Here is a 20,333-nt window from a genome sequence, read left to right as displayed (position 1 = left end):
AGGCAAATTATCAAGTATACTCAGTGTTACCCTCTGAAAATACAGAACTATAAAATATGTATCCATCCTTAATTTATCAAAAGAAGTAAAAATGACTGGTGACTTTAATGAAAAATGTGCTATTTTTTAGCATTATTTAAACCTCGGGTAATTATTTGAAGCAGTTGTTGTACCCTTCTTTTGGAACATGGGTGCTGTCAAGGCAGAAGTGTCCAGATGTTGCAAATTTTGTTTCTGTCGTACGGTTTTAGTAGATACTGTAGAAAATCTTTCAAAACTGTAAATGTCTAAATTATTTTTAGGAAGAAGAGTCATTGTTTTTGTTTGGAAGGGAGTACATTTCTAGTATATGGGAGTCTGATTTGAATTCATATATCCTCAAAGCACATGTAGTTGCTTGCATTACATTAACCTTTCATATAATTTTAATTGTTCAAAAACCTGTTTTTTATCTCAGTTTCATTCACATTTCATCTTTATACTTTTATGAATGACTTTAATCTCACAGATTTGGAAAGCTATATGTCTACAATTTATGAATTCTCTTTAATGTAAGGAGTTTACTTTGTATCTCTGACTGCAGATTTGATTCTGAACATAAGACTTGTCTGTCTTTCATAGTTTTCTTTTTATAATTGTTTTGGGATTACATGCTAAAGTGAGATGATTAACAGCAAAGATTTATTAAAGTTTGATTGTTATGACTGTGAATAGGAGAGTGTCTCATTATGGGCAGATGAGAACCAAGCTGATCAGACTCCTCAGCTGTAAGGGGCTGGTAAACAGGCGTTGCATCAACTGTCAGCTCAGTTTGACCATCTGATCAGGCAGACAAGCAGTAACTGTAAATAGGAAGCTGCCTAATTAACGGTTTTTACAGCGAAAGTTTTCAGTCCACCTCGCTGTCCACCTACCTCACCCTCACCCAAAATTGTGTCAGTAACTATTTTACAGGAGAGTGTTGAAAACCACGGTAAAGTCAAGGTAGATGATACTCAGCTGCTTTCCCCTCATCCACTCAGCCAATCATCTCACTGTAGGTGGCTATCAGGGTTCAGTTCAGTTTCCTTTTAATAAATCCATGCTGACTACTACTGGATTGCCTTCCTGACTATTGTGTTTGGAAATGATTTCAGGGAGGATTCATCCTATGCAAACATGTAAATGCTGGGCAAGTATTTTTATCCATATATAGAATCATAGAATGGTTTGGGTTGGAAGGGACCTCAAAGATCATCTAGTTCCAGCTCCCCTGCCATGGGCAGGGACACCCTCCACTACACCAGATTGCTCAAAGTCTCATCCAACCTGGCCTTGAACACTTCCAGGGATGGGGCATCCACAGCTTCTCTGGGCAACCTGTTCCAGTGCCTCAACACCCTCAGAGGGAAGAATTTCTCCCTTAGATCTAACCTCTTTCAGTTTAAAGCCATTGCCCTTTGTCCTATCACTAAACGCCCTTGCAAAAAGTCCTTCTCCAGCTTTCTTGTAGGCCCCCTTCAGGTACTGGAAGGCTGCAATAAGATCTCCCTGGAGCCTTCTCCAGGCTGAACAGCCCCAACTCTCTCAGCCTTAATATGTATTACTTTTTTATTTGAAAGAACTCCAATACATTTATATATATAGAAATAGTAATTTCTTCTAGTAGCGTTTTACAAAATAATGTCGTGTTTGCTTTGTAGAGTAGTATGTATCTTTACAGAATATCTGTACACGTCCATTTCAGGGAACGAAGAAAACAATTTTTATTTTTAATAGAAATGACTATGAATAAACAAAAATAAAAATTACTAATGTAATTCTTATGTAAGTTCACATCACTCCTCTTGTGGTTCAGGAGAAGTGCCTTGACTACAGCAATATGAAAGTGGATTGTTTGAATTTGAAAAAAGTAGTGTATCGTCTACCAGTTAGCATTTAATCAAGTTTATTTCTGGTAACTCTATTGACAGAAAACTCCAGTATAGCTCTTAGCTTGCACATGTGTTTGAATTTCAAAGAATTCTTTTGTTCATTTGTCTACCTGTGACAAACAGAATTACTGTATGTGCAGGGTAGTCACCAACTTTCTATGACAGCAGATGGGCGTGATGACAACTAGTGCTGAAAAGCTGCCTCCTGGGGAATTCACGCTTTTGGAGGAGTTTGTTCATATGACAGTTTCCTGTAGTGCTAACCTTTGGAGAAAGGAGAGTTTCTAGGTAATGGATGTGGATTTCTCATAGGTCTCATATGTATGTAGAGTTTTAAACTCTCTAAAACTTTGACTTTTTTTTCTTTAAAATTGTAGTATGTAAATCTTGTTTCTATTTAAGGTAGTTGTTTGGGGTAAAAAGACAAGAGATGTATTTTGAAAGGTTACAATTACTGTTACTTCTCTTTAGTTTCAGGCACAGCATGCTGTATCACACACGCTGGTTTTGCTAGGAAGGAACAACATACTAAGAAAGACTTTAATATCTCTTCTACTATCAGAAGTACGTCAGTTTGCTGAACAGCTGTTGCAAGCTCACCAGGTACTATCATCTTGTGTTTTTGGAGAAGGGCCGAAGCGTGGTGTTGGGGAATGTTTTGTCTGCATCTGTTTGCTTCATAAAATGTAATAAACGAATCGTTCTGTAGAATATGCAGGTTTAAGATCCTGGAAGATGCTAGCACCTAACAGTAAATTCAAAAAAAGAGATAGAAAGTAAAAGAAAATTTCCTTATGGACAAAATTAAAATTACCAGGCTATATAATAAATAGACTGTATAGCTTTTAAGATCATGCTATATAATTTGGAAAATACTTGAAATAACTAGTTGAAACATTTATTGCAATGTGTAAATCGTTGACTATGCAGGCAATACAACCTAGGTATCCAGGCTAGACCCACAAAGAATTATGTCTATCTCTAGCTTGTGTAAAACTGAAAAGAAAGTTGCATTATTTTATTTCAGAATTAGATTTTGTGTTTCACATTATACTATTAATTTTCATGATGCAAAAGTTACCCAACACTTAAAATTTTAATTAGTTTGTTGCAATGAGTAGGAGATGAAGAATAGAATAGAATGGGGATAATGTTTTTGGTAAAATTTGTTCTTAGGTTAAATTTTTTTCCAGTGAACTATAGCGTTTAAAAAAAAGAGAGAGAGACAGTAATGGATGTTCCTTTAACATTTGGAGAATAGACGTATGAAATAAATTCAGTTTTCATAGATTTTTCATGTATTTGTGTGTGGTGGTATTTATTTAATGCAAACTGTTCAGTTTCACTTGGGATTATGACTTGATTGTATGCTCTTCTAGAAGGCTCAATAATAACGAGAAAACATGACGCTTTTTGTTTGGTGGCAAATAGAGTTATTGATATATATACATGTAGAATATCATAGATATATCTCATGGTGGTCCAGTTTAAGTGTTGCTCAAGCAGTCTTAACTTTATTCGTTTTCTCTCTAGGATATTATATGGAGTAAGCTCTGACTTCCGAAGAGGGAACTTGTAATTTCCAACCCAAATTTCTAGTATACTTGAATTATATTCTGAAAAGGCTTTGGAAAGGCCAGCTTTGAAAGAATTAAACAGTGAGCTGTGTCTTATTTCAAGTCACTAGTAGCATACCAGAGTTATTGATGGCAGCCAAAAGCAAATGAACTTTAAACAAATGTAAGGACAGGGAAGTGTGTAATGAAAAAAAAAAAAAGTATTGGTTTTCAAGTTTAGACAAGTTGTGCATTTTTAACATTATTAAATCTCACCTGATTAACAGAAGTAGTCATCCCACCTTTCAGCAGAGTTTTAGCCAGTGGCAACACAGAACTCTCCAGTGCTCCACACTGGTGGAAAGCTTACATTGAGCATTGCACTTTGCTGAGTTAGTTACTGTGGTACTTCTTAACCCTGCCCATACTGTAGTTATTTTAAGTATTGCTTTCATATTTGGTACATAGAATTTATTTCTAAGAGTTTCTAAAAGAAACTCCTCTTTGGCTTTTTCTGTTGGAAAAAAGCATATGTTTGATTTTGAAATCTTGTAGTTGAGAAAATGAATTTAAGTTAGTATCTTGTTCTTTTAAATGTAAAAGATTCTCTTCAGCTACACAAGTGATTCTGATTTTTCTAATGGCAAATTATTTTATTACTGGCAGTGTAATTTCTTTATTTATAGGAATATAGTGGAAGATTTGATTTATATATAAATATAGAGAAGTTGGTAATGTAATACCTGAGCAATTCTTATATTGTAGCTGGTATAATAAATTGCTTAAATGCCAGTCTCATGAGAGTGGCTTGATACCCCTACCCCTAGTTGATGGTGCAGCAGTTTTCCTTTTTTTTTTTTTTTTTTTAAAAATCTGTGAAAGCCATCACCTTGCTTGATTCCTCTCTGCCCCCGCTTTCCCCAACCCACCCTGTGCCCTCTCCTCCATCATGAAACTGAAACCTTTTAATTGTACTTCCTGGAGCAACTGAAGAAAGTTGTATTAGCACTGAAGGGAAGGTGCCTGGGGAGAGGGAGACATTTTCATAGAATCATAGAATGGTTAGGGCTGGAAGGGACCTCAAAGATCATCTAGTTCCAACCCCCCTGCCATGAGCAGGGAACCCTCCACTACACCACGTTCTTCAAAGCCTCATCCAGCCTGGCCTTGAACACTTCCAGGGATGGGGCATCTACAACTTCTCTGGGTAACCTGTTCCAGTGCCTCACCACCCCCTGAGTGAAAAATTTCTTTCTTATATCCAATCTAAATCTGCCCTCTTTCAGTTTAAATCCATTGCCCCTTGTCCTATCACTACATGTCCTTGTAAAAAGTCCCTCTCCAGCTTTCCTGTAGGCCCCCTTTAAGTACTGGAAGGCTGCAATAAGATCACCCCGGAGCCTTCTCTTCTCCAGGCTGATCAGCCCCAACTCTCTCAGCCTGTCTTCATAGCAGAGGTGCTCCAGCCCTCAGATCATCTTTGTGGCCCTCCTCTGGACTCGCTTCAGCAGCTCCATGTCCTTCTTGTGTTGGGACAGACATTTCCAGGACATTAGACATTTCCGTTCCATTTCCATTGGACATTTCCAGGGGGACAGAGACATGTACTTATTTATTGAAAAACAAAAATAAAGCGGATTTTGATCTTGTAAATTTATTCTCCTTCTTCATACTTAGTATATGTGGATTGAAATTAAAGACAGTAAAATGCATTTGTTTCTTGACCTTTTCAGCTTCAGGACCAAATCCTTTTTCAGGTGATGTCTTTGCTACCTGCAGCCTTCCGTCTGTCTCATTTTAATTACCTTGCTTTTGTGCTTGCTAGAAATCTTAGCCATTATCAGTCCGCAATACCAATTTTCAGACTTTCTACTATTAGAGCCTTGAAATGCCTCTCACCTTTACAAGTGTGGAAATGTATGATGATTATTGTACAACAGGAAACATAGAAAGATTTTCTGACAAAACACTTAATAAGAATCCCTTTCATCCTTTCTTTTTTAAACAATCCTTTCTGTTCACCTAGAGAAATAATTTAAATCTCTCATATTCAAGAATTTAGAGTCATGTTTACATAAGGAGAATTCTGTGCTCTGCTTCTGCTTCCTCCCACTAAATTGTCAGTCTGCCTTCTGCTACTGAAATGTGGTAGACTTATTTTTTTTTTTTTAAACTGATACAGTAATTTATTTATTTATATTTTACTCATCCAGCATTATAAGTGTTTCTTGGAAGATTAATGCATCTTGATCAAACAACAAACTGTGGCCTGGAATAGGAGTTTCATATAATCTTACCAAAGTTATGGGGCTGTCTTTTGGGTCCTTTTAAAACACTTTGCATTTAAGTGACCATCAGGAGAATGAGTGAGCTTCAGGCACTTAGGTTGAGACTCCAGTGAATAATTTTATGATGACAAAGTAGTTTTGAAACGTTGACCCCTCAACACAGTTTTGGAATTTTTCTGGCAATAGCAGAAGGTTCAAGATGGCTGAATTTGAAGCTGCAGGAGCTGTGTGTCTATCTGTAGCTGGCAATTTGTAGAACTATAAAACTTTGAAAAGCTGAAGTTCATGTAGGGAAAGTAACTAAAGTTCTGATTAGCTTTGCTTGCTGTGTGAAGTCAATGTTTTAAAGTTTATGCATTCTCGCGTTTACTCCAAATAGATCTTTTGTGTTCATTTGTTCATATGTGCGCTTGCTGCCCAGAAAGCCAACCGTATCCTGGGCTGCATCCAAAGAAGCGTGGCCAGCAGGTCGAGGGAGGTGATTTCTGCCTCTCTACTCTGCTCTCATGAGACCCCACCTGGAATACTGCATTCAGCTCTGGAGTCCCCAGCACAAGGACATGGAGCTGCTGAAGCGAGTCCAGAGGAGGGCCACGAAGATGATCCGAGGGCTGGAGCACCTCTGCTATGAAGACAGGCTGAGAGAGTTGGGGCTGTTCAGCCTGGAGAAGAGAAGGCTCCAGGGTGATGTTATTGCAGCCTTCCAGTACTTAAAGGGGGCCTACAGAAAAGCTGGAGAGGGACATTTTACAAAGGCATAGAATCATAGAATCATAGAATCGTTAGGGCTGGAAGGGACCTTCAAAGGTCATCTAGTCCAAGATCTAGTCCATCCTATCACTAGCATGTAGTGATAAGACAAGGATTATGGCTTTAAACTGAAAGAGGGGAGATTTAGATTAGATATAAGGAAGAAATTCTTCCCTCTGAGGGTGGTGAGGCACTGGAACAGGTTACCCAGAGAAGTTGTGGCTGCCCTATCCCTGAAAGTGTTCAAGGCCAGGTTGGATGAGGCTTTGAGGAACGTGGTGTAGTGGAGAGTTTCTTTGCCCATGGCAGGGGAGTTGGAACTAGATGATCTTTGAGGTCCCTTCCAGCCCTAACCATTCTATGATTTACAAACCCTTATATGTTCTGTATGTGATAATTATTTCTGGAAATACTGCTTAACAAAAACGCTTCTACTTATCGCAATAGGTCACTAAACTGTAGTATTTCTGACAGCCGGATTTACAGAGCTGCTTGTGAATGCTTCCGACTTTGTGTAGCATCGGTTTTGGTAGGCATGATTCTAAAAAGGGTTAAAATATTTTTTTCTTGTTTTATAATCAAAACTAACAATACACTTATCAGTTTGAAATATACCGATTGATAGCTTGAAAAAAAACCTTCTTCTTAAATGCTGAAATTAGGATTTGCAGAAGGATAATACTTTACATAATCAAACTTCATTAGCTGACAAGTATGCTAATCCTGTTTTGTTACTTAAGCAAAACTGCTGTTAATTACAAAGGCGTTTCATGTCTTCTACTTAAGACAATCAAATTAGGAACTCTGGATTTCAGTTATGATTGAAAGTGTGCAAATACCTGTTTTGTTGTTTGTTTCTTTTTTTGTTGCTATTGGCAGATAGGAGAAATAAAGAAATCCTCTGAGGCATGTATTCAGGTTAGCTTGCAATTAACTTTTAAACATTTTGTGAAAAACAGAAATTGAAAAAATAGCTTATTCGTCCAAGCAAATTTCTGTGCTTTATTTTTGTATAATTATGATTTATTTGTTTTAAGTTGAAGATGTTTTCCGACACTGACTTGGATTGAAAACAAAATTCCTTTTAATTTTTCTTAATGAATCATCTAGATATCTCAACATTTTTATTTTAACTTCCTTATTAAGATGTGAGCTAAGCTACAAATAATTTGTAAAATGATTGCATTCCAGAATATACAGGTTTATATTCAATCATTTCCTCAATAGGAAGTGTGCTCAGCTCAGATTATGTAAGTTTGTGGATATGTTCTTTGATAAATATTGAAAAATTTTCACTTTAAATTCTAACTGGTTTTAGTGAGTTTCTATCTGTATTCTCGTGGAACAAGCTTATGAGTCTATGACCCACAGTTTTGAAGAGCTATCTATGCCCCTAGCATTACAAATTAAAAAAATAGGTTGACTGTAGGAGAGTGTATCTAATAAACTACACCAGAAAAGTACAGAGATTACTCTGCATATTATTTTATTGTTACCTAATTGGCTAAATCCATTAATCTTAGAATATGACAAATTAATGTGAAGTATATGAATAATAGAAATTTTTTAATATTTTTGACCAATTTTCCCACATGTTAACAGAAAATAGAAGTAACTAAGGAGCATATAAAGCGGTGTAGTTATCCTGAGTTTTCCCCCAGTTAAAGTGAATTTTATGGTAGTAAACTCTCAAACAAAGTAGTAGTTTGTTTTAACTCATTTAAGTATTTCATCATGGGCTTAAAGTGAAGCTCCTACTTCAGTGCTTTGCTGATATCAGGGCACTGACTTCTAGGCAAAAGCATATTAATATAAACTCAATTCTATCCCTTAATTTTTCTTTATGTTGGATATGTAGTTTTCATTTTTAGCTGTAATAGGAACCTTTCATGCTTCATAAATATGGTTTATAAGAATACAGTAACTGAGCCTTATCTTCCTATGGAATAGAAATCTTCTGATCCCCAATTGGATTCCTACTGCAGAGGAGATACAATTTTAAGATACTAAGATTTCAGAATGATACTGTGGAAGATGGATTATTTTTCAAATGTTGAGCTCCTCACCATGGTAGCGGATCTTCCTTTATGATAACTGTTTCAAAGACAGAGGACAAGAAATGGTTCGCTGCCCATTTCCAGCCCCCTAGGTGTTAATTCCAAGAACTCTGAAAATTAAAAACCAGAAAATAGATTTAAAATTGAAAAAGGAAGACATACTGTGATGTTTTGGAAAGCCCTGTTAGTTGATAATTGCTGATACAGGGCTTGTCTAGCATTGCATTTTTATATCACATAATTTTCTGTACGCTATTTTTCCATTTTTAAAACTTTAAAATATTTATATCACAAAAACTGTGCACTGAATAGTTTGGGTTTTTTTAAAATCAAAACACCAAGTTATATGTAATTCTTCTTGTTATATGTAAGCATGAAGTCCAAGTCCAAATATGGGTGCTAACTTTTCTCCTGAAATGAATGGTGCAGTTAGACTTTGACACAGGATACAGGGTGGGATTCATCCTGTTTAATTTAGGTGTATATAGTAGACACTGCTGTCTGCTTCTCATAGAAGTCAACCAAGCAGCTAAGGTTAACTAAAAAAATTGCCAGTGTGAAGATAGATGGTCGTGCAGGGCTTTGTTGAATGTTACGTAAATCGTTGAGAATTGGGCTCATTACAAGAGACTAGCTTTGACTCAAATGAGCCAGAGGAGTTAGGCATACAATGGGATTTGTCTCACTAACTTCAGATTTCCATGATATTTCCATCTGATTTGCTTACTTAAGTTTTCCTTCATAGCCAAGGAGGGAAAGAGGCATTTCTTGTCCAACCTATTTTGGATGTACCTAATTATGGTAATTGGCTCTAGCATTGTCTGCTTCTCTTTTCTGGCTATGAGGAAGGAAATGTAAGTTAATCAGCTGAAATGTAGATATTTATGTTGTCTCTAAAGTTAAGGGAGGAAAATCCCATCATACCTCTCTGAAGATCTCTTTTGGATGACCTGGACCAGAGCTGTTATGCAAGGAAAAGCCTGATCCTAAAGAACTGTTGTAACAGGTAGTCATGCGAAGTGTACTTCTGTCTGAAGTAAACTTATTAGATGTTTGAACAAGTTATATTTCAATTAGGATGATTAATAAGTTAACTTAGTTCCCAGGTATTCAAATTCTTCAAGTGTACACATCATTGGAAGAGATTGATGATGAACTAGGGTGCAGGATACGTATAGCAGAGCTTGTAAGATGCATTCAACTATGTGTTTGGTGTATATGCCCCTAAATAGGAAGCTCTGTTAAACTAACAGTCTATGCAGACAATGTATTTAGGAAGAAGAACAAGGAGGAGCAAGGAGACAGTGTGATTTTGAGCATTTTCTGAGATTTTTGTTGCCATTCAGCACTGCGTAGCAAACAGTCATGTCACTGAAATGCCATGCTAATGACAGCAGATCTATGTGGAAGTGAATGAAGGGCTGAAATATTCCTGTGACTGGAAAGCTGTTTTTTTCTAGTAGGCCTGCAAATTAGAGTCATTGTGAATGTCAAGATGGACTAGCTCAGTTGGTAATCAATCCATCGGGGAAAATGGAGTTTGCCTGGAGCTGTGTTCAGCTAGATAACGGAATGGTTTGAAGTGCTAAGAACTGAGCTATTAATGTCAGGGCTTGTCTTCATAAGCCTTTCTTCATGCAGCTATTCTATATCCAGTAGATTCTCTGGGCAGGTATCGTACCCACCACATGCTTTATTGTGAATGCCAGTGTGTCTGATGTGATGTAGAGAATTCTTCATCAGAAAAGCTCCTTTTTCCAAGAAGTCTACTTCATTTATGCAATATGCCGAATCTCTTCAGCCATAAGTTTATATACGTTGTAATAGAGCTTTTATATGGGTTAGAAAAAAAGCTATACTATTTTTCCCAAAGATGGTAGAAAATAGCTAATATGATTAGTTAGAAAAAAATAGCTGAGAATATTATGCAACTAGAAAAACAAAATGCTTTTTGCATTTAGCAAGTCCGTTGTTGTTCGAGGTACTAAAATGGCTATCCAGCATATTTGAGTTTTTGACTTTTACTAATGCATCAGATTACTAACGCTTCACCCAGGTAAAAGAAAAGAGATTGATGTTGTGTAGACCTGGTGGAAATAATTGAACTCGCATCTGGACATCTGTTCATCCTTTTTAAGATGTCATTTCTTTCCTTATGCTGGTAAACACAGATTGTAACATATTTCAAAATGTGAGTGGTTAAAGATGCTGCAAAATAGTGCTCTGGGTAAATGTAGGATTACTTTTTATTTCACGTGACTGCTGATGCTACTGATAACAAAGGAAGTAACAGCTGGATAGAATAATCAGTGGATCTGCATCTTGTTTCATAGATGTATACCTAGTTTGGAGATAGAGACTCGTGAGATCATAAATCTCTCCCCTGAAAGACAGGAGTGAAAGAGTCAGTCGAGACTCAGTGTATGTTGGAAGAGTGCCATGCAGCTTTGAGCTATATACCTGCTTTTGCTGCATATGTCGTCCTCTATTACAGATTAGATTTTAAGATGCATATGTGTCAGACAGAATGGAAAATGACAAATGGTTCATGCGATTTCTCTCTTCCCTCTCATACTACCATCAAATGGTAGCGCTAAGGAGAAAGAAATTTAGAAGAATTCTTAAAGAGCTAGGAGGTAGCAGGGCTTTGACTGCACTTAGGTGCTTGGCAAAATTGAGGATGATGTGTAATCAGAAAACCTCAGGTGTGTTTGGGAATAGAAGCAGCAAATATCGATTACTTGAGGAGAGCTCTGTATTATTGTCGACTAGACAATATTACTCTTAATGTTGGTGAATCATCTCATTCATAGAAACATAATACCAGAAAAGGAAAAATGATTAATTACAGAGATCGGAATATATCATACCTCAATAAGTAAATAATTACTATTCCTGGAAATCTCAAATTGTACACAAAATCCAGACTTTAAAAACAAACAAACAAAAAAATAACATGATTATAAATTAAAATTACCTATTTGATACAGTAAAAAAAAAAGTGCAATGAAAGCTTATCTGGTTGATGCTGCTTTTGCTTCCTTCTCCTCAGTGTTTATTCTGTCCTTTTCCTATTCCTTTCTTTACTGCTCAATTAATCCTTTTGCATGCTTGAAAGCAGAATATGAATAAGAAAGAAGCACCTCACTTTTGTGGCATAAGTGATGTATCCGCTAGTCTGGAAGACCATTTGATTATTACTTAGTCTGTGTCTCCAAACAGGAGTTTTAATGCTGCTGTTAACCTCCTTTCCTCATGGAGCATTCTTGCTTACTGACAGTGATTTGCAAAATGGAATGATGTTACAGAAAATTAAGCACCGCTTCCTTAAGGCTTTTGGATATTGGAATTGTCTATGTGAATTAGCGTATACACCATATGTGCTCTTAAAAGTTCTATTTACAGGCAAGGTAACATTTTGTTACAGATTTACCTTCTGACTTTATTTTTTCTTTTGGAGAATTGTTTAAAGTCTTCATTACAATGTACTTTTAACACAGCTTCCCTAGATTTTTTTCGGGATACAATATGAATGCACAGCTCTTGTGTCAGTGGCTTTGCAGTTTATTTGCTGTGTTAGTATTTTGTATTGCCATGAAATGGGAAAGGGAAGCATTGTAGCCCTAGAATTTTTAACTAGAAATTACTGATATAATGGATTTTTGTTTGGAAGAGTAATTACATTGATAATTAAAACTGTCTTTAAATTAAAGAGCCTATAGTATATACTATATATATAGTAATATAGATTTGGGATTATAAACTATGGAATGATAGTGGATACTACTGAATTCATCGCTTCATCTTTCTTTTACAGGACACATTAATATCTTTGGATTTCTTAGCTTTGTGCACACTTGCCTCTCTCTAAACATGTGAGACAGTCCTGTACATAATGACTTAGAACATCAGCTTGCCCCTTTGGGACCTCATTTATTGGTTTGGGGTTTTTTGCTAAAAATACCTTTGAAGCTGTGTTTATCTACTATAGAGCTTATGCATAACCATGACTACTTTAAATCACAATACCAGGAAGATTAACTGATGTTTGTTCAGTGCTTTCTGAAATGTTAAAGTGCTTTTAAAAACTCATTATGCGGCTCACTGTGAGATGTTATAACCAGTAAGCACGTGCACAGTGGCATGTCTTCTGCAGTATGCTGTGGTATGCCATCAAGCATAGAAAAACTGCTTCTGTTCTTTGCATGGGTTTTTTTGATGAGCAACGGTTTTGGTTTACGTTCTGCTTGTGCTTGGATTGAACTCTGGGTTTTCAAGGGACCATATGGTTTAGCTTAGGTTGTTATTTGGGAGGGATGGCTGTAGTGTGTCTAGAGTTAGGTTTAGGCTTAGAACAGGATTTAGGTTCAGGATGGCAAAATAAGATCCTCACCACAGAGGGAAACGCCTTGAAAAGTCTTGCTTTGTGTAAGATTTGACAAAATGTACGAATTGAGAAGTGAACTTATTAATGCCTTTGGGACTCGTAGGGGCTTTGGAGATACAGGAATGGGATGTTGGGCTGGGTTTGTGCAAAGGGAGAAAGGGAGCAACAGCTGAGTGTGTTTTAGATCTGAGTGTTCGTGACATTAGTTGCTTGATTGATGTTAAGATAGAGAGCAAGGCTTAGATGGCCAAGATTTGTGCAGCAGAGGATGCTTTGCTCAAGTTGGAGGTATTTCGGAGAGAGAAGTTGAAATATGCTTGGGCAGGATATGATTTATATGGCTTGATTAGATTTGGGATTAAGATATTGTTGGTGGCAGTCTTGGACTTGGATGAAATACATGTTGGGCTGAACTGCAGTTGTTAACACAGTGTGCTCACACACATACAGTCACAGAATAATTTGTAGCAGCACAATCTGTATTGCATATCTTCTAGAATGATTTCTTTCCTGATGAAGTATACATTTGAAATGCATGTAGCACTAACAGTACAGAATTAAAGCTAGTTTTAGGAAACAGCGGTCTTGGATCCACTCCAGTTTAACTTCCTATTATATAAGAATGGTTTATTTTCACTTGATTACAGTAACAAGGAGAGAAATAAATGGAGTCAAATACATAGAGCAAGAAAATGAGGAAGATAGGAGAAAAAAATTATGTGTTTGCATTTGTCTTTTTTTTTGTAAATGATTGCATCCCAGGCTGCATGACTACAGTGCAGCCTTTGAAGATTTAGCTTGCATGTTTTGAATTTCCTGGCATCTGTCAGTCCCTGAATTGAGTTTACAAAGCACAATTAAACGTCTAGGTGTATTATCTTGAAACAAGATAGTGTTGGCTCTATTTCATCCTTATAATTAATTCTTTCATTAAAAGTTACTCCTAGTCTCGGAGTTTTCAGCATATTAAACTTCTAGCTGAAGCTGCTGTTTTAAAGAGCTCTGTTTCGTGTAGTGTTATCATTTAATCAAAGCTATTTTACTAAGCCTAGCTACTACATTTAATACAGAATACTACAGGGAATTGTGTATGATAAATATGAGAGGCAATGTGGTAATAGAGATAAAAATCTGAGTAGTAGTTCTTCCTATAGGAATACATTATAAACAGAGCTTAGTTTAGGTTAAGTTTTTCAGTTACTCATTTTGAGTTCTTCCTACACAATTTGATTATGTGAACTATAATTCAATCCTGTTGACTAACTGAAACAGAATGAATTCACTGAATGATCGTAGAATTACAGAATGGATAAGGTTGGAAACAACCTCTGGAGATGATCTAGTACAACCACCCTGCTCAAAGTAGGCTCAGCTAGAGCAGGTTGTTCAAGGCTGTGTCTAACCAAGTTTTGAATTTTTCCAGGCCTCTCTGGGCAGCCTGTTCCAGTGTTCATCACTTTATCACAGAAAAAAATTGTTTCTTATGTTTAAATGGAATTTCCTGTATTTCAGTTTTTGCCCATTGACTACTGTCCTGTCACTGAATACCAGTGAGAAGAGTCTGACTCTGTGTTCCTTATGCCCCACCCCACCAGGTATTTATACACATTGATGAGAACCCCGTTAAGCCTTCTTTTCTCCAGGTGGAACAGTTCCAGCTCTTTCTGTCTCTCCTTGTATGTTTTTGTCCCTTCATCATCTTTGTAACTCTTCACTGGTCCCACTCCAGTATATCCTGGTCCCCTTTGTGCTGAGGAGCCCAGAACTGGACACAGCACTCCAGGTGTGTCTCAACAGTGCTGATCAGATGAGAGGGATCACTTCCCTCACCTTGCTGGCAACACTTCCCCTCATGCAGCCCAGGACACAGTTGGCCACCTTTGCCACAAGGACACAGTGTTGGCTCACGTTCAACTTCTTGGCTGCCAGGGCCCCCAGGTTTTTGGGGGCCAGCTTCTCCAGCCTGTCCAGGTCCCTCTGAATGATAGCACAACTCTCTAGTGCGTCCATCACTCCTCCTGCTTTTGTGTCTTCTCCGAACTTCCTGAGATACAAAAGTCCCGCTGTCCTGGTCATTCATGAAGATGTTCAACAGTACTGGTGCCAGTGTCAACATCTGGGGTGCACCACTAGTGAATGTCTTCTAGAAAACCTTTGTGTCTACCTAAGAAGGTGAAACAGAGGCTGGGATCTGTTCTGGAGGACAGCACATTACCCACTAAGTTAGTCCTGAGTCTTCCAGGGCTAAAAGATATTTCAGAGGGACCTTAAATAACAGCTAGAACAAAGTATATTCAAGTATATTCCATATCTTTACTGTTGTTTTTTTTATTATTATTATTTTAATGAAGGAAACAGAGAAGCTAATGTGTTGCTTTCCTAAAAACTATTTGTTATAATTTAGAACTTGTCTGATTTTAAGAAGAGTCTTGAATAACTTGAGTGAGCAAGAGAGCAAAATTATTTCTCTATAAGCCTTAGCACTTGGATCTTTTAGGAGCTGTTTTGTTTTTCATTAGGATATGTAGATTAGTTGAGAAGCTAGCAGCTTAAATTGTAAGCTTGACAAACCTTCTTTGTGTCCACTCGTGTCAGACAGCGTACATTTTTTTTCTGCTTCTAGTGAAGGTATACTCCTGCTGTTTTAGCAATGCACAAGAAATGGGGAAACCACCAAGGATTACTGGGAACTCGTATTACATCTAGAGCAGTGCTTGCCACTAGCAAGTGTCATCAACATGGTGGTTCCTTCACTGTGATTAATTCTGTGTCCATCCAGATATCTTGAATTCTCATTGGTCATTTCTGTCTTGTACCATTGTATTACTGCTCAGTCATTGATGTTATCACACCTTCTTTCCAGTCACCTAAACCCCATCACAGTTATCTTCCTTTTTCTTCTGTCAGCCCTGGTTGCACACCAATCCTTGTCTGTCTTCCATAGACTCTTGGCTCCAAAGTAGTCAGGAGGAGGTAGCACTAGAGGTCTGGGGCTAAAGAGAAAAAGGAGCTTTTAAGCTTGAAAAGGCTTTCTTATTAAAATAAGAAGTAATTCTAGATATTGACTAAGGTTTTTCTCAAAAGTAAATGGTATAGGATTCTATTTGGTATTTACAAAATGGATAGCAGAATCAGAGTAGTAAGTCAGATAAATGCTGTATGCTAGAAAGATGTTATTGTACCATCTGCTGAAAACAGAATAAATTTTCAGGTATAACATGTGAAAAGAATACTTTTCTCTCTCAGTAACAAGACAAAAGAAACAACTCACACTACAAAATTTACCCACACTGTAGATTAGGTTAATGATAGTGTTTTCTATCAGAAGAGCTTGTTTTCATTTTGTAAATTTTTGGCAAATGTTAACCATTCAGACTGAAACTTTTTTCTATAGATGTCTGTCTCAGGCCATTTTTGTATGTGCTTTTTACTTTGTTTCTGTTTCTGTGAGTGCATGCTACAAGTTTAAAGAGGAAAGCATAAGTGTCCACAGCTTTCGCAGAAGCCAGTATGCACTTTGCTTTGAACTCATGCACTACAGCGTAATGGCAGGCACTGTAAAATCGGTCCTAGTCAGCCAAGATTGGCGTTAGCAGCTACTTGAGTATTTAAAAGATTCTTTCCTAAAAGTACAAAAGCATTACCTCTCTAGAAGCAGTTGTGAAGTTAAAGTAATATTTGTGGTATGTGTGCAATTCTAGCAATGATTGTCATTTAAAAAAAAAAAGAGTTAATTTTATATTCAGAGCAGAGACTGAATGCTACACATTTTATGCCTATGCATATAACAAGGACAGAAAAAGTACTGAATAGTATTTCTTCTAATTGAGCATCATCCATCCTCTGTAGTAACAGAGGCAAGTATCATTGTAAAAAAAGAAAAAAACCACACAAAACCAAACCACAAGCAAACAGCCAAACAGTTAGTGATCATGTAATTAAAACTGTAGGCATAAGAGAGTGAAATTAGGCTCACAGTGTCATTATATTGGTTTAAAATTGCCATTCGTAATAAAAAACAGGTAGCTAGTAGTACATTAAGAAACTATATAAAATAAATGAGAGAATTAATATGCAACATTAAAGAACATAGTCTGAATCATAGACCTTAACTTCCTCAATGTTTCATGATTCTGCTAATGAGTTCTTTGACCAGCCTTTGAAATAGGTCCTGCTAGTTCATTCTACACGGAGATTGCTCAAGAATCACTCATCTCTACCTAACTTAAAGGAAGGTATGCCTTGATTAGTGTCTGAGTTTAATAAATTAGTAGTTTATACCTATGTTTTCTATCTTTAACATAGGAGCATTGAGTTTGTGGGTTTTTTATGATAGTTTTCCATGATCACAGAGTCTTAAAATTAATTAATTATCATGTGAAAGACAGCTCCTTCTAAACTATGCCTGTCTGTGTTTTTTGAGTGTAGATACCATTGCAGAAAAAGTAGAGGAAGTTAACTTCCAGGGAAAGTGCAAACCTACTGAGGCTTTCTTTATGCATGAATTAATTCTAAGGAAAAGGGAGAGAGTTTCTGCTCACATAGTGGTTTTAGAAGAGGCACATGGAGATTAGTCTGCTTCCATAATTCTCTTTTTTTATGTAATATTATTGTGTTATTTGGTCTATGGTATTACTAGTCACCCTTTAAAGTGTAACTTTTGAAATTATGGAAGACTGACTAATATTTTTCTCAAAATTAATCTACTTTCCATACAGTGTTGTTAAATAGGCCAAACCGTAAAAGGTGCTTTATGATGAGGAGTGTAGAATGTTGCCCAACATTCATTACAATTGTGTTAGTATATAACTAGGCAAGTTATGATCCAAAGAACCAGTTGATTAAAATGTCAAATATGAGTTTCCATAAAATAATATAGAAAAGAGAGGTCTGAGGGGAAAGAGCGGTTGTAATACTCATCAAGAACGTGAAAAGTTGCTACACAAGGAGTAGTCCTTTTAACTTCTGGAGTGAACAAGAAGAAACGTACTTGGTGATTAAGATTAGATATCAAGCTTCTTTTACTGAAGGTCTTCAAGTATGTTCATGATCAGCATCTTTTGGGAGTGACCTAAGTATATTCGAACATGTCTCAGGGTGAAGATTGGGACTAGAACACTTGAGGACCCTTTCAACCATAAATTTGGACTCTGCACTCCTATTTGTCTGTTATCACTGTTAATTATGGCCAAAATTTGAATCAGCTGGAAGGGAGGGGGAAGGAGGCAAAACTCCACTGCGGATTTCCTCTGCTCCTAAATTTTAGGAGAAATTGAAGTACTATTCTAATTAAATGTGCAGCTCCTAGTTTTGAGGAGGGTTAGTATAATGAAGATTTAATAATTAATGCTATTGGGTCAGGAAAGAGGTTTTACAGAAAATTTGCAAAATTTGACTCACTTTAGAAAATTACTAACATGTCCCACAATTAGGATTTCAAAGTGCGGGAGGTTAAAACTCTCTTCTTCAGGCAGTAATAAAAATTCAGGATGTAGATTAGATGTATCCTGGCAGGGATTTTAAACACGTGATTTTTGTGCAGAAGTGACTGATTTGCGTCAGAGGAAGCCTCTTGGGGTTTTCGTGTTTGGAGTCCTGTGAATTCTGTATTTCTCAGGCAGATTACTTCTGATGTTCCTGCTCATATTCAGTATTCACTGTAACACCTGTGTAAATATATTTTATCTATAGAGATGGAGAAAATGCTAATTTTAAGAGAGGTCTTGGAAACTGGGAGAAAAATGTAGCTGAAGACTGGACTGCAGCCTTGACTGAGACCTTACAGAGTTGTCCTCAGTTACAGTGATGCTATATGTACGTATAAGGATCTGAATAATGAGTAGCTTACAGCTGTGTTCACTTGAATAGCGTTTCAAATAATATGTACTGTTCTGGGTTGGTTTATGCTAATGACAAAATTAATAATATTCAAGAGCCTTTTTGCTCATTTTAAAATATTTCTATTTATCATAAGAGCTGTTCTTCAAAATGTATTTTAGCATACATTTCAATTTCAGAACATATGTCTTAACTTCCTTGCAAACAATTTTAAATGCATTTGAAAGTTAAATTATATTATTGATTAATGGATTCTGAGGTCAGAGGGAGTAATTTAGTCCAATCTCCTTTCTATACTGGCAATAGATTTTTCCAGAAGCTGAATTTAAGAATGTGTTATTAGTACATCTAATCTGAAAGCTGCTATTGATTCTTTTCATTGCTTACAATTATTATTCTCCTTATTCTGTAATAATAACTTATGAGTTTTGGCTTTCTCTGTAAGAATTTTATTCCCTTGAATTAAGTAATAGTTAAAAAACCCAACAAAATACACAACAAAAACCCCCACTCTGATTAAGATTGATAGAATATGCTGAAATAGTATTACATCCGCATGAAGTTATATAGTACTATATATATAAAGCTATATAGTAAGCTAGATAAATTATGAATGAAGTATAAGCAGTTGTCTAAACAATTAGTTTTATGTTGAATGAACTTGAGTCAATAGTATTACCTAAATACCGATTTGTTTTGTTACTTATTATGTATTAAAATATTTATTTGAGGAAGAAATCCAGTTGGAGGAAACAAAATTTTTATTAGAACTAATTTGAAAGAAGCATTACAAATGCTTAGAATATTTTAGCGTTTTCAGTATCAGTTAAAATAGTTGGGAATGATCCAGTCCTGGCTATGTTGTATTTTAATCACATTCTGTATGCTGCTAGTCCTGTTAATTCAAAAGTTAAAGACCAGATCCAGAGCCTGTTGAAATCACTCGAGGAATCCATTTTTCGGTCAAATTGCATCAAACATTCGGAATTATAATATAATAGCATTATACAGTTGCTGAGTTCAGGTACTTTTAAAATAAAAGAATAATTGTTTAAAACAAAAGTTGAGAATTTGTTTATGTAAGTATAATTGAGTTTCCTTTTATCTAGGAATTTATAATTTTTTCTTCTACTTCACATAACCCTTACTTTGAATCAGTAATTTTTATTGTGACCCTACAAAAGGCATGATTTAATCATTTTTTGTTGTTTATGAAACATAAACTCTTAAATAATGCAACCTGCACTAACCAGTGATGCTTACCTTGATTGTCTCTCCTAACTGATGCTCTGTAACAGGATTCTCTAGATCTGTCTCCTTATTCACAGGGTGTACCATGTTTAGCAAACCTGAAGTACTGTATTTGCATTTTCAAACTTCTTACCAGTCACTTCTGTTATGATTCCTGTAAGAACAAAACAGTTGCAGTAATACATATTCAGTAACAAATGGAAATGTCTAGCTTAAAGAGAGAAGAACAAACCTCAATAGTGTAAGCTGTGTGTACTAGTTTCTGATTGTTTTCATGTCATCCACATTTTCTT

The 20,333-nt window shown here is 36.3% G+C and overlaps 1 protein-coding gene across 1 annotated transcript in view; it reads left to right on the top strand.

Moving 5' to 3' along the window:
• MEI4 (meiotic double-stranded break formation protein 4) overlaps window positions 1-20,333 on the top strand; it is an 80,757-nt gene that overhangs the window by 38,639 nt on the left and 21,785 nt on the right. The window contains exon 5 of the mRNA XM_086631975.1: window positions 2,385-2,516. Coding sequence (XP_086488101.1) covers window positions 2,385-2,516 — 132 coding nt within the window. The remainder of the gene's footprint in view (window positions 1-2,384; window positions 2,517-20,333) is intronic.

The sequence above is a fragment of the Tauraco erythrolophus genome, chromosome 2 (assembly GCF_009769465.1).
Source record: "Tauraco erythrolophus isolate bTauEry1 chromosome 2, bTauEry1.pri, whole genome shotgun sequence".
In the NCBI taxonomy this organism is placed as follows: Eukaryota; Metazoa; Chordata; class Aves; order Musophagiformes; family Musophagidae; genus Tauraco; species Tauraco erythrolophus.
Note: the sequence above shows the minus strand (reverse complement) of the source record. Positions and strands in the feature narration are given on the sequence as shown.